The following is a 25000-nucleotide window of genomic DNA, read 5'->3' on the forward strand; positions in this document are numbered from 1 at the left end:
ATAGGGGGATAGATACAAACGGATATAGAGACACACACATACTCGAACACGAACACCCATAACGCAAACATACACAGACGCATGCACATGCACACATATGCACGCACCTAAACACACACACACACACACACACACAGGCACATACACATATGCACATACGTACACACATATGCATGCACGAGTCCAACATGTGATCCAAGACCATGGTGAATCATGGTGGTGAATCACGCACACACATACACACACACACACACACACACACACACACACACACACACACACACACACACACACACACACACACACACACACACACACACACACACACACACACACACACACACACACATGTTGGCCTTGTATCTAAGGTCGAACATATGAATATAAGTTGAGAAGAGAGGGGTAACGTGGCTTGATAGTTTGAGCGGCATTTGGAGGCTTAAGATAAACATGGTGGAGCAGCGTAGCTCTCTCTCTGTGGTCTTCTTCCTCTTTATTTTGTGACAGGAGGTGTTTATATACATGGCTCGTGGCTAGGTTGCCGACGAGATATTACTTATTTACAAGGTGCTGTTTCAGCAAATATTAGAGATCAGAAAAGGTTTTAAATACTTAACAATTTGCATATACATATGTACAATGTTATAGTTTGTCTGAGGTTTTGGACAGGATGGACATATCCTGTAGGAATGTGTAATTTGGATCAAATGGTAATTGCTTAGCTTGGTGGCAATCCTTTGGGTTGGTGAGGCGTTGATATCGGCCTCCAGCTGCGGTGAAGTCCTGTTCTAGACAATAGCGACTTGACCCGGGACGACCAGGTGCGTGGAAACGTCAGATCGAGTACCAGTCTACTCCACTGTGCACCAAGATGCATGCTATGCGTGCTGGTAGAATAAGCAGAGGTGGTAGATGAAATTCTAGGAGAGTTTAGTAGTAGGTACGCCTTCTAGGAGGTTCTAGTGTTCAAGAGATGCTCGGATTTACGCTACCATTGTCCGTCCTCGCGACACCTTTTTGAGATTGGAGATCCACATAGGCTTGGTGCACAAACTGTTTAGGAGATAGAAGAAAGAGGGGTGTGACTAGGTGAAGGGGTTGACCTTCCCTGACTGGCAATGGTGGTCTGCACAGATAGAAGGGAGATACTTGGTTATGGCACGATAAGATGAACATGAATGATAAATATTGGTTTTGGAAATAGATGCCTGGATTTTTGTTGGGGCTAAATAAAGACTTACACAATTCTATTTCTGAGGCTATAACGCGGTGTAGGGATCGGTGAAGTGGTAGAGGGGTTTGTGTCTAGAGTCTCGGTTGTGTCTGGTGGTTGTGCGAGGGGCGGAGAAGGAATATTGCCCATGTCGAGACCTCTGGGAACTAGTTTGATATTATCTAAATGTAGGATAGCCTCTGTGAGTTCTCGTAGGTTGAGAGCTTTAATCTTATTGTGTCGGTTGTGTCTGGTGGTTGTACGAGGGGCGGAGAAGGAATATTATCCATGTCGAATCCTCTGGGAACTAGTTTGATATTATTTAAATGTAGGATAGCCTCTGTGAGTTCTCGTAGGTTGAGATCTTTAATCTTATTGTGCGGGAGTGTGTCGATGACCCGGAAGGGACCAAGGAATTTGGGTGAAAGTTTTGATGTGGGTTGGTGGTTGGTGTTGTATATAATGTCACCTACAGAAACTTTACAATCTCTAGAGTGGGCGTTCTTCAACCTAATCATATCTGCTTTGGAGAGAGTCAGTGACTCATGTACTCTCTTGAAAAGAGTGTTGAAATTATTCAGAGTTATCTTGACATAATCGTTGAAATCATACACAGGGGGGGGTTCTGACGTGAGCAGGTCGTATGGAATTTTCTTATCTGACCCGAACAAAACAAAATGGGGTGATTCCGAGATTGATCTATTGATTGTGCTGTTTATGCAGGCTTCTATCATGGGTATGTGTTCATCCCAAGATGAGTGTATGCCTGTGGCAAGGTGTCTGAGTGTGTTGAGGATGTTCCAATTTTGTCGTTCAACGAGTCCATTCGAGCTGGGGTGGTATGGTGTTAAACTTTGTAATGTTGAACTGTTGGCAGATATTGGTGAAAATGTCGTTATTGACTTCAGTGCGGTTGTCTGAGATTAGTGTTTTTAGTGTGGTGTATGGGCAGATGACGTTGTTGATGATTTTCTGAGCTACATTTTTGGCTGTCTTGTCCGCTAAAGGAGAAACTAGAGTAATGGTCGATGCATACGAAGAGGTACTGGTTTCCGTTTGAGGTGAGTGGTAGTTTTAGTAAGTCAATGGCAATGGTTTCAAAAGGTCTGGAAGGTGTTGGGTAATTGTGGATTGGTACCTGACCGCTAATGTGACCTTTATGAGCTATGCATGAATGGCATGCATCAATGTATGTGTGTATGTCTTTGCGCATGGTGGGCCAGAAGTATGTCAATCTGGCTTGTGATAAACATTTGTCTTTTCCGCAATGTCCTGCTAGTGGAGAATCATGAAGAATGTGAAGAACTTCCGGAACAAGTGCCGTAGGAACGACTAATTGTGTAACTGTGCGGTTTGGTTCGTTTTTGTTTGTGAGTAGTGTGGTGTGGTAGAGAACCTGGTCTATGATCGAGTAATTGTCTATGTTGGGCGGAAAATCGTCTGTATTTGTAGTGTCACCTGAGTTGAGGTAGTGAATGATTCTTCTCCATAAGGGGTCTGTTGCTTGAGCGGCAATGATGCGTTCTCGCGTAATGTCAAGTGGCTCTGCTGCTTGACGTATTGTTGCTACGTTTCTGCCGAGGGCGTCGGCTACAGAGTTTGCACGGCCCTGGACGTAGTGGAAGGTAGGCATAAATTCCTGAATGGTGAGGAACCATCTGGCTAGTTTTCCAGTTAGGTTCTTGCCTTTGAAGAGGTGGAGAATGGGTTGATGATCTGTGTGTACATGTATTTCATAGCCTAGAATGATGTCTTTGAAATGTTTAAGGGCATATATGACTGCAAGTACTTCGATCTCAGTGATAGAGTAGTTTTGTTCGTGCTTGTTTAATGCGCGGCTGGCGTAAGCTATCGGTCTAAATTTGGAGTCGTTGTGTTGCATTAGTACTGCGCCAAGGCCTTTGTATGAAGCATCTGTACATGGTGTGAAGGGTATAGAGAAGTTTGGAAATGCCAGAACCGGGGCTGTTGTGAGTGCTTGTTTGAGCTTGTAGAAAGCGGTGTTGTGTTCAGACGTCCAGTTAAAAGGAGTATCTTTCTTGAGAAGGGCTGTTAATGGAGCTGCCATGTGAGCATAGCTTTCGATAAACCGTCTGTAAAAACCTGACAGTCCTAGAAATTATTTTACGTGTTCTGTAGAGTTAGGGGTTGGAAATTCTAGAACAGCCTTAACCTTGTCCTAAGAAGTGATGACAGCTTGTGAGTTTATGACGTGTCCTAGGAACTTTATTTCCTTTATGAGGAAGGAGCACTTTTTGAGTTTGAGGCCTGCCGCGGCTAACCTTGAGAGGACCGTTTGATGTGTGGAAAGGTGTTCTGTGAGTGACCTTGAGACAATGATGATGTCCAAGTAAATAAAAACTGTCTTTCCTATGAGACCTTCTAGGACTTTATACATAAATCTGGTGAAGACAGAGGGAGCAGAGACGAGTCCCATTGCCATCCTTTTTAAGTGGTAATGGCCCCTGTTAGTGGTTTTGATTCATCATCAAGGGGTATTTGGAAATACCCTGACAAAAGTTCGAGAGTCGAGAAGACCGTGTTGTGTTCGCCGATGAAGTGGATGGTGTCTTAGAGATGAGGAATCGGGTGCCTTTCAGGAATGGTGAGTTTATTTAGCTCACGGAAATCAACAACAGGGGAAAAGGAGCCGTCGTGTTTTTGGAACAACAAAGAGAGGAAAATTCCAGGGTGATAGACTGTGTTCTATAATGCCTTGGTCGAGCATGTCTGCAATTGATGTTGTCAACAATGTTTCTTTTACTGTGAGAAAGACGGTAAGTGGGTATGTACCGTGATTTTGCATTCTGTTGAAGTGGTATATGATGATCTATTATGTCTGTGAGACCTAATGGTTCGCCTGGGAATGCAATTGCGTGCCTTTACGTGTTCATGAGCGTTAGGAGATCTGTTTGTGCTTCTGGGAAATCTACATCGTTAATGTGTGTTGCTTGGATGGTTTCTTTTGTGTTCTGTTCTCCGTTGTTGATAGTGCATACGTGTTGTATGTTGTCTTGCTCGATTACGTGCACTGGGGCGGAATAAACTGTAAAATCACAAATGTTTGCTCCTTTGTTCATCTGAAGAGGTGCATTGGTGTTGTTTGCCACTACGATTGAGGTGTGTGTTTTGTTGAATGTGTAAGATAGGGCGGATAAGAGAGATACAACAGATACGCGGCAAGTGTCTGTGATGCAAAGAACATCTGAGTCGGGAGTTTTGAAGGTACGCACTTTGAGTTTCGTGTACTCGCGTGGATAGAGTGTTTTGTCAGTGATTACAACTGCTTGAGAGTTCGTGAGAGATATCTGTGAGACGGTGGTGTATTGTGGTGATATTTCCTGGATGTTAGTGAAAACGCCGTGTTTCTTGTGTTCGCGAGTTGACTTTGACATGCGCGCTGACAGTTTACGCCTATTCCGTTTGTGTTGTGAGTTACGAGGGTGAGCGGATGGGGTGGGCGTGTCTGTTACAAGTGTCACCTTTTCTGTTTGGTTAATTTTTGGTCAGTTGTTGTTGTTGCATGCTGTTGCTCGATCATGTTCAAGTGTTTGACGTGCGTGTTTGCTGTGTTTGCATGCGTGTCGGCTGTATTTAGAGCAGGTATGAAGTGATTATTGAAGCCAATGCCATGTTGAGCAGGGTAGATAATGATGCGATTGTTTTGCATCCATGTCAAACCTATAAGAATGTCTGCGGGAAAAACTACTTCCACTACGTATACTGTCGTTGTAATGGGAGGACAGTTTGCATGCAGGGAGATGTCTAGTTCAATTTTGCCTATGATGGGAAAAGGAACTCCGTCGACATTTTGTAACGTGATATCCGTAGGTTCTAGAATGGTGTCTGAACCGAGATTGGTCGAAAGCAACCTTGGACATTATATTGACTGGGGATCCTGTGTCCAGAAAGAGTAGTTGTGGAAGGTTGTTGACCGTGGCCTGAAGTGTCATAGCAGACGGGGATGATCGAGAGTCAGTCATCGTGAGAATCGGTAGTGGGGGTTTGATTCTCTCTCGTAAGTTCGTGTGTTTTGTTCACCGTGAGACGATAGTCATTGCGTGTTTTGTTTGTTCGTGTTTCCGCTTGTCTGGTGTTGGGAGGATGCGTATGACGTGTAGGTTTCTGATTGTAAGACGCGACATTGTGTTGTGTCATGAAAAGCTGGTCCGTGATATCAGCAGTAGCTAGTCGATTGTCTGTAATAACACCTGTTTGTGTTATTTCCTGGTATGTTGCAGATTTTGCAAAAGAATGGTTCTAGATTGTGAACGCTGTCGTGATCGTGTGCGTGACATTTGTCTACCTCTAGTGTGATGTCCTTGTGAGATGTTTGCTACTGTGGGGGTGGGTGGGGGTGTGAGTGGGGGTGTGAGGGGGATTTGTTGTTGAGTAAAAGCAGCAACGACTGCAACAGCACTGTAGGAGAAGAGGCCAAACGCAGAGTATGGGATCCAATATATTTGACATTTCGCCAAGCAGGGCTTCTTCAGAAATAACACAGTTGAGAAACATTTTACTCCTTATATAGCCCGAGCTTGCGGGGAGAAACAAACATAAAAAGGGTGTACACACAATTTGCGCAAATTGCTTGTTACTTGATTATTAAAATTACCAATGGTTTGTTTATTGCAAAAAAATCCACTGTTCTGATTTATATTATCAATGAGGGATATAAACGCAGATTCAAAACATGTACATTTCATTGTATGGTTTTCATATTCTATAATCTTAGAATTATTCCAGTCAGCATTGTGGCCTGTATCGAATCTATGTCTAACAATGGCATTATTTATATTGTATATTTTCATATCATATTTATGTTCCAATATTCTTTTATCAATACCACGGAAACTTTCACCAATGTAGACCTTTTCACAACCTAGACATGGCACACAGTAAATACTTGCTTGACGAGTATTTTCCCTGCTCTTATTTCGGCTTTTGATAAGATTGCCAACTGTTACCGAGCTGGTGTTAACAACATTAACACCAGCCTTGTTTAATAATGAGGAAATATTGTCTGCAACTGAGGTATTAGGTAATATGATCCTCTTTGTACATTCTTCTTTTATTTTTCCTACTCTTTTATGAATAATTCCAGCTTTCTTCTTGGCTTTTAGGATAAAATAAGTAGGGTATTTTAGTTCAGTAAAAGCGTTAAAAGTTTTATTAAATTCTTCATCCAAATACTACTCTGAACATATTCTTAAGCCTCGAAGATGAAAACCTATGACAATTCCCATTTTTGTTTTCTTATCCGTAGCATATTAAAAATGTACATAATCATTATTGTCTTTTTTCTAAAAACTTTAAATTTTATATTGTTTCCGTCTCTTATTAAAAGGGTATCAAGACAGGGCAACATGTTGTTAGTTTCATATTCTGCTGTAAACTTGATACTATCTTCTACAAGATTTAACTGATTTAAAATCCTACTCAAATCTAACCTACGAGGAGCTATTATAAGGACATCGTCGATGTATCTAAGCCAAACTAACTCTGGGGACAATGTTGTTAAAACTGGTATTTTCTAAATGTTCTAGAAACAAGTTCGCCAGTATTGGGCTTAGTGGGGAACCCATTGGTAAACCTGCTGTCTGTCTGTAATAATCATCACTAAAAGTAAAACAACAGTTTGAAATACAAAGGTTCACTAGTCTGATAAAATCACAAACAGGTACAGGTAACTCATCATGTTCAGACAATACATTGGTTAACACAAACCAAACGTACCACTTCGTCTAATTGTTTCTGGTGTAGGTAGTTTACTACACCAACTAGCAAGAAAATTAACCAAAACACTCTCTGGCAAAGTAGGCACCATTAGTGGTAAAAATCTTAAACATTCTGGTGATCTTATTAATAGGATTAAGAATATAAGTATGAAAAATAAGCAGATGGCAAGCTTTGATATAGTATCGTTATTTTCCGTGCCATTTTTTCCACAACCGTCTTGGGGAGGTCGTGGAGGGCAGGGGCGCCGAGGAGGAGGCGGGAGCGCACTAGGTTTTGTATGATAGGACTCAGAGTTTCCCTGCGTTGGCCCCATTTCTCCCGACGGATGGCCCTGATGAGATTGAGGGCCCGTCGGGTACTGAGGCAGACTTGTTGCAGGTGTTTGTTCCATCGTCCGTCGCATTGGAAGATGACCCCGAGGTAGCGGACGGAGGCTGAGGGTTTTACAGCCATGCCGCAGACCGAGACTTGGTTCCACTCCGGGTACTGTCTTCGGTTTAGGCCTATGCCGTGGACGGGCATGTATATCGTCTTGGTCGCAGAGAGGGTAAAGCCAAGATTTGAGAGGTGGTTCACGACTACGTCCACCTGTTTTTGGAATGTCTTTACTTCCGCCTGGTAGTTCGCTGAGCTCTGTTGTGGCCGTCGGTGCTTTGACTTTCTCCAGAGGGCAATGTCATCCGCGTAGGCTGTGACGACTGTGTCGCTTCGTACCCCCTTCCCCACTCCCGCTAGTAGCTAAGTGAAGAGGAGGGGGGCAACGACGGAGCCTTGGCTTGTGGGCTAGGCGTCCCTCTTCACCGAACTGCTATGGTTCTGTCAGAGAGGAATGACTTCGTAAAACTAAATATTGCTGGGGAGACCCCAATGGATTTCAGTTTCCAGATGAGTTTGGCGTGCCAAACGGAATCGAAGGCCTTTGAAATGTCCAGGAAACACGTGTGAAGGACTCTTCTTTACCTTTGGGCTCTCCGGATGTGCTCGGAGAGTTTCAAGACGTGATCGATGACACTTCTCCCCTTCCTAAAACTTGCTTGAAGCTTCGGGAGGAGACCGTTTGCTTCCTCATGGTGGCTAAGGCGGTTTAGGACAATCCTCTCGTAGACCTTTCCTACGTGGGAGGTAAGGGCCACGGGCCTGTAGTTTTCCAATAGGTTCCTCTTCTTGCCCGCCTTGGGGATGGGGACCACAATTGCATGTTTCCATGCCGTTGGCACCACCCCTTCCCTCTAGCATTTGTTGTAGACCGCCAGTAGGGCTCCTTGGTAGGAGGGGGGAAGGTGCCGCAGTAGAGGGTACGTGATTTGGTCCGCCCCTGGGGACTTCTTGGTGGCTTTTGTGACCCTAAGGGCCCACCTCAGCTCGAAGAGAGTGAGGTTTGTGTCCTCCCCTTTGGGGGGGGGGAGGTCCATTTGGTCTTCTTGGGCCGCCCTGAAATTTCGCTTGTCAGCGGGAAGGCTGGTAGAGGAGCTCGCGCTTGCAAAGTGATTCAGGAAGCTTGCCGCCTTATCCTTGGCCGTGCGCAGCACCCTTCCGTCGGGGGTCTTGAGGTCGCCGTCGGGGGGGTTGTATTGGCTCTTTATCACTTTGAACCTCTTCCACGCTTCCGTGAGATCTAGTGTATCCTCCTTGGTGTTCTTCCAATAATTTAATTTAGCCTTGGCTATGGTCTTCTTACACGTAGCTTTGGTCTGTTTCATTGCAGTATAGGCAGCCTCCGAGCCTTCTCTCATGTATCGTTGGTAGGCCAGTTTCTTTCGTTCGACAGCTTCCTTGCACTCGTCCGTCCACCAGGGATGGCCACGCCTTACCTGGCTGGTGGCAGTCACAGGAATAGCCGCCGCGAGCACAGTGTCGGTGAGGAGGGAGTTTGATTCCTCTACCGGGCGGGTGAGGTCGGGTGTGAAGTGGGCGTCGACTAGACGGGTTTGGTAGGCAATCCAGTCCGCTTTTCCCAGGTTGAATTTTTCATGGGAAGGTGGAGGGGAGATTGTGGGGGTGAGGGATATGGTGATAGTGATGGGGAGGTGGTCGGAGGATAATGGGTCGTCCAGGACCGCCCATTCGGTGATTCCCGCGATGTTGGGGGACACGAAGGAGAGGTCTATGGCGGAGGTACTATAATTCGGGTTGTCAGGCAGCCTAGTGGGTCCACCATCATTAAGGAGGACAACGTCGGCTGCGTCCAGTTGTGAGGTTATTTCCGGGGAGGAGTGGGGGTATCCGTCTTCCCAAAGGGCGTCCCGCCGATTAAAGTCGCCCACCACAATCCAGTCATCAGGGAGGGCACCCAGCCACTCGAAATGGCACGTCGTAACTGGATTGTAGTAGTTTAGGATGTGTATCGATCGGTCGCGGGCAGCCAGTCCTTTGGAGACGTATGTGGCGGTGCGCACCTTGCCGGTGTCGTCTGTCACGGAGAAAGGAGGGAAGTGAAACCCTGGCAGGATTGGTAATTTGTAGGGTTGGGTGTGGAGAGATTGTAGTGCCAGTACCTGATAGGAGCTTCCCGCCAGGTGCTGCACTAGGAGGTCCCGGGCGGTGTTGATCGTCTTGCAATTCTACTGTAAGATTTCGATAATTGAGCTGAGGATCACGAAGATCCCATCCAGGAGTTTGGCTGCTTGGGGGCTGGAGCGGGCTAGGTCCCTTTGTAGGGACTCGACAGTAGCCTTCAGGTTTGTGATGGTGCTGGCTGCGGATGGTGCATCTGGGGTGGTGGGCGGGGTTGGTGAGGCGAGCTCGGATGAGATCGCGCTGTCATTCTCTTCCTCGGGAACGCTGTCGACTTCATCCATGGGGGTGCTGTCGTCCTCGTCCGTGATGGGGGGGATGCTAGGTGAACCTGTCCCCCGATCTTTGGGCTTGGCAGTCTTGGACTTCCGTTTCTTTGCTTTAACCTTCTTTCGGCCCTCGGTCCCAGTGGCAGGGGTGACTTGGGGTGCCCCTGCTATCTGTTCGGAGGGGGAAGTTCGTTCCGTGTGTCCGGTGGGGGAGTGTCCCCCCCGATTTGTAGTGGTTACTGCGGGGGCGGGGGTTTGCGGGGGTGGGTGTGAGTTTGCTGTCTGGGTGGGTTTAGGCGGTACAGCAAAATCACGGTCCCTCGCCCACTCCTCCTTTAGGTGGGAGTCCCAGCGTTCCCTGGCGATGATCAGGGCCTCGGAGAAGGGGGTGTAGCGCTGATTTTTTAGCTCATGCGCTATTCTTCTTATTGCCACTTCTGGGCATCTGGGATGAGCCGCAGAGTGGTTTCCGCAGCAGTTTACGCAGAAGAGTTGCTGATCCTTGCATTCCTGCGTAGAGTGGCCTTTTCCGCATTTGGCGCAATGGGGGGGCTTTGCGGCGGCATTCCTTTTTGGAGTGCCCCAACAATTGGCATCTGGTGCACCTCCGCACGGGGGCAATGTAGGGGACCACTTGGTGTAGTGTGTACCCTAGCTTCACGGTGGAGGGGAGGGCGTCCGTGAGGAAGGCCACTCTCACTGAGCCGGTAGCCGACCCATCCCTTGTGGAGAGCCTTTTGATCTCGTCGACTGGGAGGCCCTGGGCCTCCAAATCAGCTCTTAGTAACTTTTCAGCGCCTTCCTCGAGGGGGACGCCTTTGATAACCCCTACGACGATGGTCTTCGGAATTCTCGTGATGATTCCGATTGGGTCGATGTGGTCGGATTTGAGGACCTCGGTGCGTAGCAGACGGCCTTGCTGGCTCTCAGTTAAGCAACTGATGAGCCATTCGCCTGACGGTGTCTGGCGGATGCCGTCGACTGGCCCTACAGCGTTCTTGACAAGCTGCGCCTGTCGCCAGGATCCCAGCTTGTGAAATCGTGCGGGGTTTGCATCCGGCTTGATGAGTACCGGAAACTTGGCGGGTCCCACTTCGTGTTTGGGTTTGATGGGGCGTTTACGGCGGTTCATAACGACCTGCCATTTACCTTCTGTGGATGCAGCAGCCACAGAGGCGTACGAGGGGCGTGGCGGGTCGTCGCCCGCCGCATTGGCTTCCTGGGTCACCTGCGGGGCAGTGGCAGGTGTGGAGGAGGGGGGAGGGTGGCCGTTCGACTGATCTTCGACGGGAGGGCGGGTGTCTTCACGGGGGCCGGGGTTTGCTTCCGGTCCCGGAAGAGGAGCACAGGTGCCGCTGGTTTGGGAGGCATTGGGCCTGGGGTGCTTTGAGCGCTGGAGGTCAGTTGCCCCGGTGGGGTGATCACTCTTCTCATCACTAGATATGGAGAAGATGCTGCTAGCCCCCGCCGTGCTCGGGGGCGGGTATCCACGGGGGGTCGCTCTCATGTTGCTCGATGAGAGCGAAAAACACTATTTCACTGCGTGGAAGACACTGGTCACTCACTGCACAAGGACAAGATGATGCTGTGATGACGCTGCCGCCTCGAGAAACGTCTTTTTATTTTTGTGACAGGAGGTGTTTATATACATGGCTCGTGGCTAGGTTGCCGACGAGATATTATTTATTTACAAGGTGCTGTTTCGGCTAATATTAGAGATTAGGAAAGGTTTTAAATATTTTACAATTTGCATATACATATGTACAATGTTATGGTTTGTCTGAGGTTTTGGACAGGATGGACATATCCTGTAGGAATATGTAATTTGGATCAAATGGTAATTGCTTAGCTTGGTGGCAATCCTTTGGGTTGGTGAGGCGTTGATATCGGCCTCCAGCTGCGGTGAAGTCCTGTTCTAGACAATAGCGACTTGACCCGGGACGACCAGGTGCGTGGAAACGTCAGGTCGAGTACCAGTCTACTCCACTGTGCACCGAGATGCATGTTATGCGTGCTGGTAGAATAAGCAGAGGTGGTAGATGAAATTCTAGGAGATTTTGGTAGTAGGTACGCCTTCTTGGAGGTTCCAGTGTTCAACACACACACACACACACACACACACACACACACACACACACACACACACACACACACACACACACACACACACACACACACACACACACACACACACACACACACACACACACACACACACACGCACGCACGCACGCACACACACACACACACACACACGCACACACACACACACACACACACACACACACACACACACATACACACACACACAGACGCACGCGCACACACACACACACACACACACACACACGCACACACACACACACACACACACACACACACACACACACGCACGCACACACGCACGCACACACACGCACACACACACACACACACACGCACGCACACACACACACACACACACACACACCTATCATACGAGGAGAGATTGGCTAAATTGGAGCTACCGACACTGGAGCAAAGAAGAGAGAGAGGAGACCTACTGACCATCTACAGAATCATGAAAGGCACAGAGATACTTGATAGAGAAGAATTACTAAACTGGGACAAGAGAAACACAAGAGGACATGGAAGGAAATTAAGAAAACATAGCTATAGAAGAGAACTGAAGAAAAACATTTTTCCACATAGAGTTTTAGACACTTGGAACAAACTGGATAATGAAATAGTAAGCGCAAAAACCATTCACGAGTTTAAAAGCAAACTAGACACTGAGAGATACAATGGCGGGACAACACGAGCATAGCTCCCCTTCCCGCAAAATACAACTAGGTAAATACACGTACGCACGCACACACACACACGCACACGCACGCACACACACACACACACACACACACACACACACACACACGCACGCACGCACACACACACACGTACGCACGCACACACACACACACACACACACACACACACACACACACACACACACACACGCACGCACACACACACACACACACACACACACACACACACACACACACACACACACACACACACACACACACACACACACACACACACACACACAAACAAACACGCACAAAGACACCCAGAAGCTGACGCAAACACGCGTCTTTTGTTATGCCAGTGCTCTGCATTAAAAAATATGAATGATAATATTTATCCCATATTAAACCGTACTGATTGACAAATACACCTGATACCACTATTAGCTAATTATATAGTTGGTCGTGTTATACATACGAGTAACTCTCATAACGTTTTCCCCTAGGTCGTCCACGGCATCCAGGTGGGCGTCATATCCAACCTACGAATCGAGACGGAAGTAAACAATCGGTACGCGGTCACTCATGTAACCTCGAGGATGAAGAACCCATCGAACGTCAGCCAAGAACTGTTCTTTAAGATGCAACTTCCGAAGACGGCCTTTGTATCGTCCCTCATTATGTAAGTCCCTCAGGCATATAGACGACTTGTGGAGACAGGTGGAGATTTACTTAGACAGGGATGATGAGTGAGGAGGATGAAGAGAAAAGGGCTGGAGCTTTCGGAATGGGTTAGTTAGTAAAAGAAGATCGGAGTCGGGGAGGAGGAAAAGAGGAGAAAAGGAAGAGTGATTAGGAGAAAAGGGGAATGGGAAATGGATAAAGAGGGAGGGAGGAAAGTTAGATGAAGAACTAGGATTTGACGGGTGTGTATCCGTGTAGGAAAAATGCCTGTATGGCTGAAAGTAGATGTACAAAACTTGTATATCATACATTTGTACAAAGACCACGAGGTCTTCCGTGGCAGGCTACAAGCCTCAGCCCCATTGAAGGGCGCCGATGATAATACTATATAAATGATAACGCATAGCTTTACCGTCTCTCTCATATTCAGTATTGCAACAGTTATGCTAAGCAAAGCAGAGTCAAGTAGAGACCGGGCAGCCAGCGAGGGCTCTTTTGACACTGGAACGTCCTGTCCGAGCGTGGGAAATGCAGTCACGAATCTCGAGACAACAAAATGTAAGACATATGGACACAGGTGTTATTTAAGAGATCTACTTAAAGTTGAACATAAGAATAAAGTAGACTGCAAGAGACCATAAGGCCTACACTAGGCAGCTCCGTATCCATCACCACCTGTCGTCCCCATCCATAAAGTTGTCTAATCGTTTTTTTAAACAACTGATAGTTTCAGCGCTTACTACATGGTTACTAAGTTTATTCCATTCGTCGACCACCCTATTAGTAAACCAATTCTTGCCTATTTCCTTCTTTAATCTAAATTTGTCCAGTTTATCCCCAGGTAGGACAGAATCCCTGTCTTTTGACTTGAAAGGGGGCAATGCAAATGATCACAAACTCTGACTGATTGGGATGACAAAGCCAAGCAATTTCATTCAGTTATCGGTAGAATCTTCCTCCATAATCCAACGCATTCTTTCTCTGAGTAGCTTCACTTGCCATCTCTACTGCGGTGACGCACATGGCGTATTTTATCCTGGCTAATTCTAAGCTATTCATTTAACTCAGGACAAACGGGGCTCTCGAGGAGCTAAATCTTCGAAAATTCTGAAGTCAGAGAATCCTTCTTCGTTTCACCCTAGCCCAGGTCCACGTTCAATAACTCCACATCTTCATCATCCCCCTTCGACGGTCTAATGTAATTTACAGATTCAAATGCAATCATGGAGAGTGTGAACGCCTCGGTAATGTTAATCCTTGAACTAAAACCACAAAACATTTCCAAGAGATTACAGACAATTATTCTGAAGATGGTTTTATCAAACGACATATGAAAACTGTCCTCAATACTGATATCAAACGGAAAAAAAAAAAAAAGATCCGACACCTTATCACAGAAAACAACTTATTTGCATCAATAAGCACTCATGATAAAAAAAAAATCAAGCTATAATAAACAACAAACAGGAAGGAAATGCACATTATAATCTTTCCAAAGAACACCACACTATTCCCTAAATTGATTCCCGAACTGCTCAAACATTAAAATGTAAACCTGAGATAACTACGATAACTACGATAACTACGATAACTACGATAACTACCCTCAGATAAAACGCACCGCCCCAATACCTTTGCCGCATATTGCATATATATAAATGCACATGCATATTTATGTTGATATTTAGTCGGACATCTACATATTTTATAAAAAAAAAAAAAAATAGTAAAACAATAAGTAGCCTAAAAGACTGCATAAAAATATATACATTATTTTGTGATTCCGCTTTTTTTTTAAGAAGGCTTGAGCGTGTGTTTCATGCACATCTTTTACTATAAGAGGCTCTCAAACATTTTCTACCAGAATTCACACCGGAAATTATATGCAAACAGCCAACTAGTACAGCAATAAGAGAGTGTCTAGCAAGAATACCAGAGAGAAGGCGGATGTCGGGTAGTTTATAAATTGAAAAAAGAAAAGTATCAGTGTGTGTGTGTGTGTGTGTGTGTGTGTGTGTGTGTGTGTGTGTGTGTGTGTGTGTGTGTGTGTGTGTGTGTGTGTGTGTGTGTGTGTGTGTGTGTGTGTGTGTGTGTGTGTGTGTGTGTGTGTGTGTGTGTGTGTGTGTGTGTGTGTGTGTGTGTGTGTGTGTGTGCGCTTATGTGCATTTTTACAAATTAATTATTAATGCACGATAACTACTTTGCATCTCTACTCTAATCTTTAGTTTAAAAGGAGACAATATTTCATGTGATATGACCAAATGAATAATGTCGCTTGCTATTTTTTTTCTTTTTTTCAGTGTTCAGTATTGTTGTGCAATTATTGTAGCAAAAGAAATCTTTGATATATGAAAAAATCTCTCTTTTCTTTTTTCCCAGGGAAGTGGAGGGTAAGAATTACACGAGCACTGTGCAGGAGAAGGGGGAAGCACAAAAGACATACGACAAGGCGAAGAGTCGTGGAAAAGATACCGGACTTGTTCAGCAGAGGTAATTTTTTTTTCAGGGGAGGAGGGGGGCAGTTAATTCAAATTCGGGAACCATGGTCTCTCTTAGGACCCTTCGAATTTCACAAATGCAATTTTTTTTTTTTTTTTTTTTTTTTTTTTTTTTTTTTTTTTTTTTTTTTTTTTTTTTTTTTTTTTTTTTTTTTTTTTTTTTTTTTTTTTTTTTTTTTTTTTTTTTTTTTTTTTTTTTTTTTTTTTTTTTTTTTTTTTTTTTTTTTTTAGCAGGTAATCCAAATATAGGAACCATGGTTCCTCTTAGGATCCGTCGGGTTACAAAAATGGTAGCACAAACCCATAGTCATATGTAGCTCAGTGGGTACCATGTTAAATTCTTGATCAAGTGGCCGTGAGTTCTATTACTGTGACCTGCTGCAGCCTTCTTGGGTTGTTTCCCGACAGCCCTGTGTATGTGTATATTCGTGTGTACGTGTATGTGTATGTGTTTATGTATATTCATATGTATATGTATGTACGTATATGTATATGTACATGTACGTGTATGTGTATGTATATACTTATATGTATATGTACATGTACGTGTATGTGCATGTGTATGTGTATGTGTATGCGTATGTGTATGTGTATATATATATATGTGTATATGTACATGTATAAATATATGTATATGCATAGGTATATGTGTATGTATATGTATTTGTATATGTATATGTATGTGTATATGTAGTATATGAATATGTATATGCCAATATTCTCCACAAGTCTCGGTCACGGAAATTTTACCTCTGTTGGTTGACTTCTTGTAAGTTTCTCCCTTGTTCTTTCAGCAGCCTCTTCCACGCCTTGTGTCCATTGTGGACAACTCCTTGTGAATTTGATCATGGCAGGATATGCTCGCGAATAACTAAATGAGGGACTCCAAGAGCATTTGCTTGTACTGAAAAAAAATTATGTTCTTTTTGTGTATATATACGGTATACATATACTGTAATATATATTATATCTATATCGTTGCATTGTATTTGTGCCATACTAGCTGGTTTAATTTGGTGAAAATACGGTTCATTGTCGGTAATAATCTGGATGGCAGAAAATAGATTTTATATAAACCATGTGTGTGTGTTTGTTTGTTTGTGTGTGTGTGTGTGTATGTGTGTGTGTGTGTGTGTGTGTGTGTGTGTGTGTGTGTGTGTGTGTGTGTGTGTGTGTGTGTGTGTGTGTGTGTGTGTGTGTGTGTGTGTGTGCTTGTGTGTGTTCGTGCTTGTGTGTGTATGTGTGTGTATGCGTGTGTATGTTTGACTATTTAATGCATGCATCTATGAAGCTTTGTACATCATGGACGAAAGTACCTTGTAGTTTGGTCCTCATTTTTTTTTTTTCTCAAAAGTTACTAAATTGCCTTCATGTCTTCCAAGCCTGAAGAACTTCCAAGTGTCTGCTAATGTGGCGCCTCACCACAAGATTACGTTCTACCTCAAGTACGAAGAGCTCCTGCAGAGGTCCAAAGGATCATACAACATAAGTATTAACGTCAAACATGGACAAGTAAGCTGAAGGGATTACAATATCATTGTCCGTAATCAAGCTCTTCCTCCCTACAGATGCACCTGGAATGTGTGTTCAAGTGTCATACAACGAGAAGGTCGTCATGTTTAGAACTGTATCGGAACTTGTGAACCATGATAATGTTATATAGAGAGAGAAGTTGAAAACAAGGAGCTCAGTCGTTCATTTCATTCATTCTAGGTCAAAGAATTTTGACTTTTGAACTGGGAATGGGTCAAAGTGTTCATAAAATGCTTAAACAAACATACACGCACACACACACACGCACACACACACACACACACACACACACACACACACACACACACACACACACACACACACACACACACACACACACACACACACACACACACACACACACACACACACACACACACACACACACACACACACACACACGTCGGTCAAAGTGGCAGCGAAGTTCGGACTCCGGAGTTATCCAAGAATTTCGAGGATCACAACGACAAGGAAGTACATGTGTTGTATTCATAGGGAAGGGGAAAGCTCGTGGTGTAGTGGGAAGGTGATGAAAAAGGAGAAGGGGAGGGATTAATGAGGGAAATGGAAGGAGATGTGGAAGGGGAAGACTTGGTCCAGGCAGGCAGACGCCAAGTAAACAAGCGCGGGTCAGATGAATTTAGTGACGAAGAAGGGATTAATAAAAATGTAAAGATTAGAAATATAGATAAGAGCAGCACAATGGAAGGTGAAGATAACAATTTCCAAGGATTTAATGAGGGGGTGGGGAAGCCAACCCTCCCCGATTAGCAATGTCAAACATTGGGAGGATAGGTTCGGTGACCTCACGCGGATCACGCAGAGAGTTGAAAAAATTGGAAGAATTAGAGAAGGTGAACTAAAAACTAACTAAAGAATTAGAAGTATTAAAAAGATAGTTAAAAGAAGTAAAAGATGAGAGTATGGAATTAAAGAATAATAATAAAGAGAATAAAGAGTCCATAGCAAAAGAAGCACAGGGTTGGAAAAAAATCCAAGAGAACAACAAAGTTGTATTTAATGATATAGTAAAACAGCAGATGAAAGAACAAACTGAAGACACAGTTATTAAAGTGATGAGACAGAAGGAGAATATAGTAAGAGACTTAGCAGATAAAAAGAAATGTATAATTATATTAGGAATGGAAGAGAAGTAAAATCTAAATAGAACCACAAGAATCAAGGAGGAAAAAGAAAAAGCAAACAGTTTCTTAGAATTAGTTCAGGAAGATGAACCTGAAATCGGGAAACAAATTGAAGAAATGTATAGTCTTAGAAAATATAGTACAGATAAGACCAGACCAATTAAGGTTAAATTCAGGTCACAAACGACAGCAGAGAATATCTTAGCAAAAACAGGGAAACTAGCAGACAGTGAACAATATAAAAAGGTATGGATAAAAAGAGAAATGAATAAAGAGGAAAGAGAGGATGAGAAGACAAAAAAGACAAGAAGCTAAAGAAAAAAACCGAGATGAGATCAGAGTCAGAAAAAGAGGAATTCTATTGGAGAGTAGTGAATATGAAAGTGAGGAAATGGGTCATAACAGAGAAAAACAAAAGGGAAACAGAAAATACAATGGAAGTAGCAGAAAATTAAGAGTGTCTTACACAAATATAGATGGATTAATAACAGGATTGAACGAACTGAATGAGTATCTGAAGGAAAAAGAACTGGATATAATGGGCATTGTAGAGACAAAATTAAAAGGTCCACTACAACCCAACAGTGTAGGACATGGTGCATATAATTATTGGATTAGAAACAGAGAGAAAAAGCAAGGGGGTGGAGTTATGTTCCTGACTAAGAAGGATATAAACGTGAAAGGTGTCATATATGGAAAGAATACAGTAGAGATGATTATGATCGAAGTGGAAGACAGATATAAGAAGAGCAGAAAGTTTGTAATAAATTATGTACCTCCAAAAACAGCCTCGTGGGAAGAGAGAGAACATAAAAGTATGTTAGAAGACACAAGGATAACATTAAATAAGATAATGGAAGATGGAGGAAGAATAGTTATGATGGGCGACTTCAATTGCAAAGAAGTCTGGTGGGAAGAGATGACAGTAAAGGGTGGAGAAGACTTATGGGGAAATGTTCTACTCGAAATGATTATTAACCATACAATGACACAATGGATACAAGAGAACACTAGGTATAGAAATGAAGAAGAACCATCGAGACTAGACCTAATAATCACATCAGAACCTGAAATAGTGGAAAAGATTGAATATAAGACACCAACAAGCAAAAGTGACCACATATTGGTTGAACTGGAACTAAATGAGGAAAAATACATGAAAAGAAATGAACAATATAAAAAAGGAAGATTGACGTATGATTTTTTTTATATAGAATAGGAGAATTCTTTCAAAAAGAAAACTGGGAAAGAATATACAAAGAGGAAACAACTGTGGAAGAGAAATGGAATATTACAACAAAAATTCCTAAAAAAAGGAGTGGAAAAATATGTCCCAAGACAAAAGCAAGAAAAAGAATATGTAAAGTGCTGGTACAACAAAAGTTGTAGGGAGTTAAAAGACAAAAGAGATAAAGCTTGGACAAAATGGAAAAAAGACAAAATACCTGAAAAATGGAAAGAGAAAATATGAAAAAGATGTCATAGAAAAATGTAAAGATCAACCAAAACTATTTTACAGATTAGTAAACAACAACTGAAAAACAAACAAGAATTAGAGAAATTACGACAAGGAAATGTTGAATACACAGAGGAAATAGAAATGGAAGAAATTATGAACTAGCATTTTAAATCGGTGTTTACAAGGGAGAACATACAACCTGGAGAGATCGAATGGGAAGAGAAAGTCTCCCCTATGAAAGAAATAGAAGTAACAAAGAATGAAATAATGAAACACTTGAGTAATCTTGATGTCAGAAAATCGCATGGACCAGATGAAATAGCAAACTGGATCTTGAAAGAATGCTGGAATGAACTGGCAGACAAAATGCATAGCATAATAAACAGTTCCTTGAAAGAAGGAAACGTTCCAAACGATTGGAAAAAAGCAAATATAGTACTTATATATAAAGGAGGAAATAAAGAAGACCCTACCAACTATAGACCAGTCTCTCTAACAAGTACAATAGCAAAAATTTGTGAAAGAATTATCAAAAGTAGATGGGTAAGGTATTTAGAAAAAAAAAAGTGCTAAATCCAAGACAATTTGGATTCAGACAAGGACGATCATGCGTCACCAATTTAATATGTTTCTATTCAAGGCTAATAGATATAATACAAGAAAGAGATGGATGGGCTGATTGTGCATTTCTAGACCTAAAAAAAGCTTTTGACAAAGTACCACATAAGAAGTAGCTTAAGAAATTAGAAACTGAAGGAGGAATACAGGGCAAACTGCTTAAATGGATGGAAGATTTTTTGCAAGAAAGAAAAATGCGAGTAGTGATAAGAGACAAACACTCTAATTGGGATGAAGTAATAAGTGGTGTTCCACAAGAAACAGTTCTGGCCCCAATAATGTTTGCTATATATATTAATTATATGGATGAAGAAATTGAGAGTTATATGAGCTGCTTTGCAGATGATGCAAAACTGTTAAAAAAGGTGAACACTGAAGAAGATTATGAGTCACTACAGAGTGATCTCAGTAAAGTATGGGAATGGAGTAGGAAGTGGGAGATGGAGTTCAATACAAAGAAGTGTAGTATAATGGAATTTGGAAAAAAAAAAAGAATAGTAGGATCATATAAATTGGAAGAAGGAATAAAAAAAGTAGAAAATGAGAAGGACCTGGGAGTCATTATTATGAATAATACGTCACCCGAGAAACATATAACCAAGATTTTTGGAGAAACTTAAAATTTAATAAGAACAATCAAAGTGGCATTTACATACCTGGATGAAGAAATAGTGAAGAAAATACTAAGACCAAGATTGGAATATGCAGCAACGATATGGTCACCAAATACAAAAAAATGTATAACAAAACTTGAAAGAATACAAAATTGGCACCAACACTCTCAAAACTATCACATGAAGAGAGACTAGCAAAACTTGAGCTACAGACATTAGAGCAAAGAAGAGAGAGAGGAGATTTGATAGCTATTTATAGAATCATGAAAAGCATAGAAACTATTGATAGAGAGGATCTAATAAAATGGGATGATAGAAATACAAGAGGACACGGAAAGAAAATCAAGAAAGACAGTAATAGAAGATCTGAAAAAGAACAGCTTTCCTCACAGAGTAATAGACATTTGGAATAAGTTAGATGAGAAAGTGGTGTGTGCAAAAACAATACATGAATTTGAAAACAGTTTAGATAAAATGAGATATGAAGATGGGACACCACGAGCATAGCTCCCCTTCCCGTAAAATACAACTAGATAAATACAACTAGGTAAATACATACACACACAAGTTGATTGTTTAAAGACGTTAGTGGTCCAGTGTGATTTTTTATAACAGTTGTATTTAATTCAAGTATGAAAATATATGAATGATTTACTTAGGCTCATCCGCAGTTTTCCCTTCAAATGGTCTTTTTTGAGGGGGCTTGTTACATAGCTTCGATAAATGCTAGATGATTACAAACGCATGGAATTCTTATAAACCTCTATTCTTTGCAATAGTTTTCTGTTCCTTTATCATGATGTGGACAAAAATGATTGGATGGACGTTTTTCCTTAAATGAAATGTGACTATAATTCAATACACCCGTGCTTCACATACATTCCTTGTCTTCTTTTTTTTTTTTTTTTTTTTTTTTTTTTTTTTGCCTGATATCCTTTCCCTTTTCCCTTTCTGTTTAATTTGTTCACCCTCAGCATTTTTCTGTCTCTCCTCTTTTCCTCCCCCACCCCCATAGCTTTACTCTCATTTTCCTATTTACCAGATACTGATTTACTATACCTAAATGTCTCTCCTGAATACATTTATGTCACAAACTCTTCCAATTTTAGTTTCGGGTGTCACTAAAGAGTCCATAAAAGCCCCCCTTGACTACCCTCCCCCACCATCAACCTCGCCCATGTATACTTATGCCTGTCTCTTCTTAAACAAATATTACCAGTCTATTCCCTTTTACTCTCACCCGTACAACAGTGACAAAAATGTAATTATCCGATTACTAGGCATTTGCTTTGTGTATTCCTCCCCCAATATACTTTGAATTTTTCTCCTGAGTCGAAAGCAGACAGAGGAGTTAACCTACTCAACCTGTCCCGTTTAGTCGGCCTCTACGACAAGCATAGGAACACAGCCCCAGTATTCTTCTCCCCTCCCCACCATAGGGCGTTCAGAGAAGGAGGTAGATTCACATAAGTAATGATGAATAGGTTTAACGGGACAGCATAAAAGAAGGACAGCATAAAAAAGGGCGACCACTAGTACAAAAGCATTTCATTATTCCTCTATGAGTACATGTCTGATGTAGGCGAATAATGTGTGATTTTTGGTTCGAAAGAGGTCACTAAATTACTAACGACATGTCACCATTTTCTCAATACCCAAATGCATGTCTGTGTGTGTGTGTGTGTGTGTCTGTGTGTGTGTGTGTGTGTGTGTGTGTGTGTGTGTGTGTGTGTGTGTGTGTGTGTGTGTGTGTGTGTGTGTGTGTGTGTGTGTGTGTGTGTGTGTGTATTTGTGTGTGTGCGCGCGTGTGTGTGTTTACCTAGTTTTATTTTGCGGGAAGAGAGCTATGCTCGTAGTGTCCCACAGTTGTATCTTTCCGCATCCAGTTCTTTCTTAAAATCATGTGTAGTTCTAGCACTCACTGTGTCCTGTTTCAATTTGTTCCATGTATCTAGGACTTGTGTGTGTGTGTGTGTGTGTGTGTGTGTGTGTGTGTGTGTGTGTGTGTGTGTGTGTGTGTGTGTGCATGTGTGTGTGTGCGTGTGTGTGCGTGTGTGTGTGCGTGTAAGCGTGTGTGTGTGTGTGTGTGTGTGTGTGTGTGCGTGTGTGTGTGTGTGTGTGTGTGTGTGTGTGTGTGTGTGTGTGTGTGTGTGTGTGTGTGTGTGTGTGTGTGTGTGTGTGTGTGTGTGTGTGTGTGGGTGGGTGGGTGGGTGGGTGGGTGTGCGTGTGGGTGTGCGTGTGTGTGCATTACAAATGAGGATATTGCAATTATTGCTTGGAGAAGAAACATTATATCGACATCATTTGCATGATAGTGTGTGTATATGTTTTATTCCTTTAGCTTTAAGTTTGATTCAATGTTTTACAGCCAAAACAGTGTCGATAATTCAAAAACATTTTGGAAAAGCTTGGGACGGAAGTTTTATGCTCTCAGTAAAACGGCCGTCGATTAAAAATGTAAAATAAAGTTCATCTCCCACTTCCGAGATTAAAAATTGTGAGGTGTTCCTACACGTTTGGCCATTTATCATATCTACTGTCTGACTATTTCATTTATATGGGTTTCTTTCGAAGTCAGAGTGATTAGTCATACCTTTATTAACCATTTTCTTTTCTCTGTGACTTTTTTGGGGGAAGGAGGAGGAGGAGGAGGAGGAGGAGGAGTAGCAGGAGGGAGTAAACATCAAATTACCTTATCCATTTCCATGACATCCCCTTCGGTGGACAAGAGGCTAGAATCGAAACTGACACAATACCCAGAATAATAGTTTTATCTCGGAGATACAATACTTGCGAACAAAACAGCAATGCACCAATGTATTCAGCGAGAAGTAGAGGCCTGGGGTTGTGTGAGAGTAGGGGTGGACAGCCGGGGAGGCTCTTTTTATACCCGAGGAAGGCGGGGCCAATACTTTCATGGCAAGGTTCGAATCTGAACGTTGTCCCAACGTATGTTGGCCACGAGTCCTGTTCGAAGCAGTGAGTAGTAGGCGGGCGATTTGAAAATGGTTTGATTCACGGTTGGCTATAACTATATATATATATATATATATATATATGTATATATACATATATATGTATATGTATCTATATATATGTGTATATATATGTATATATATATGTATACCGTATTTTCCGGCTTAGAATGCGCATCGGGTTATAATGCGCACCCATGCACTTCGTTATCTCAGTACACAGATAGCGCGCACCGACGTATAACGCGCATGACAGGAAAAGTCACTGGTGGCTAAAGCTCGTGAACTGCATGTATGGGACTCCTGCTTGCGTTGGTCCATTGTTTTGTGGGAAATTTGAGCCATGAAAAGTTTATTGAATACAAAATGTACATGAAAAAATCCGGATTCTTACAGAAAAATTGTAATTTACTATCCTGAGGGAATAAATCATCTTACAAGTTTTTATCACCGTGTTCAAGTTTTTATCACCGCGTACAAGTTTTTATCGCCATGCAACAACAAACTATGTTTCGGTTCATAAGTGTCTTTACTGAAGTGACGTTTAGTTTAACAAACTCTCGCAAGAGGGTGTTTAGTGTAGGCTAGATTGGCAATAGAACTGTCAATCTCGGCCCTGATCTCGCGTATTCCGTGTGAGCTAAAAAGCCAATGTTCATGATGTTGGTATCAGTACTGTTTTACGGATCCCAAATATTTACATAGACTACGATAATTAATGTTAGTAAAAATAAACCAATGAAATAACGGCGATTAATTACTTAGTATCATGTGAACGAGGTTACATGGAGAAGTATTTTTCATTGGCTAGAGCCACCGCTGGGAAATCTGTTGATTTGTCACTAAATTAAGTGTCTAAATAGGCATCAGTCAGCACACAACTAAGAAAAAGTCGGAACTACATGTACCGGTGTATGACTCATGGTGTGGGTTGGTCCCTTATCACTTTG

General features: G+C 42.7%; 1 protein-coding gene across 3 annotated transcripts in view; it reads left to right on the forward strand.

Moving 5' to 3' along the window:
- LOC143039851 (inter-alpha-trypsin inhibitor heavy chain H3-like) overlaps positions 1-25000 on the forward strand; it is a 129531-nt gene that overhangs the window by 24562 nt on the left and 79969 nt on the right. For all 3 annotated transcript variants that reach the window (XM_076210106.1, XM_076210105.1, XM_076210107.1), the window contains exons 3-5: positions 13031-13206; positions 15588-15698; positions 17089-17218. In XM_076210106.1, coding sequence (XP_076066221.1) covers positions 13031-13206; positions 15588-15698; positions 17089-17218 — 417 coding nt within the window. The remainder of the gene's footprint in view (positions 1-13030; positions 13207-15587; positions 15699-17088; positions 17219-25000) is intronic.

The sequence above is a fragment of the Oratosquilla oratoria genome, chromosome 27 (genome assembly GCF_046742065.1).
Source record: "Oratosquilla oratoria isolate Oo_2021 chromosome 27, ASM4674206v1, whole genome shotgun sequence".
NCBI lineage: Eukaryota > Metazoa > Arthropoda > Malacostraca > Stomatopoda > Squillidae > Oratosquilla > Oratosquilla oratoria.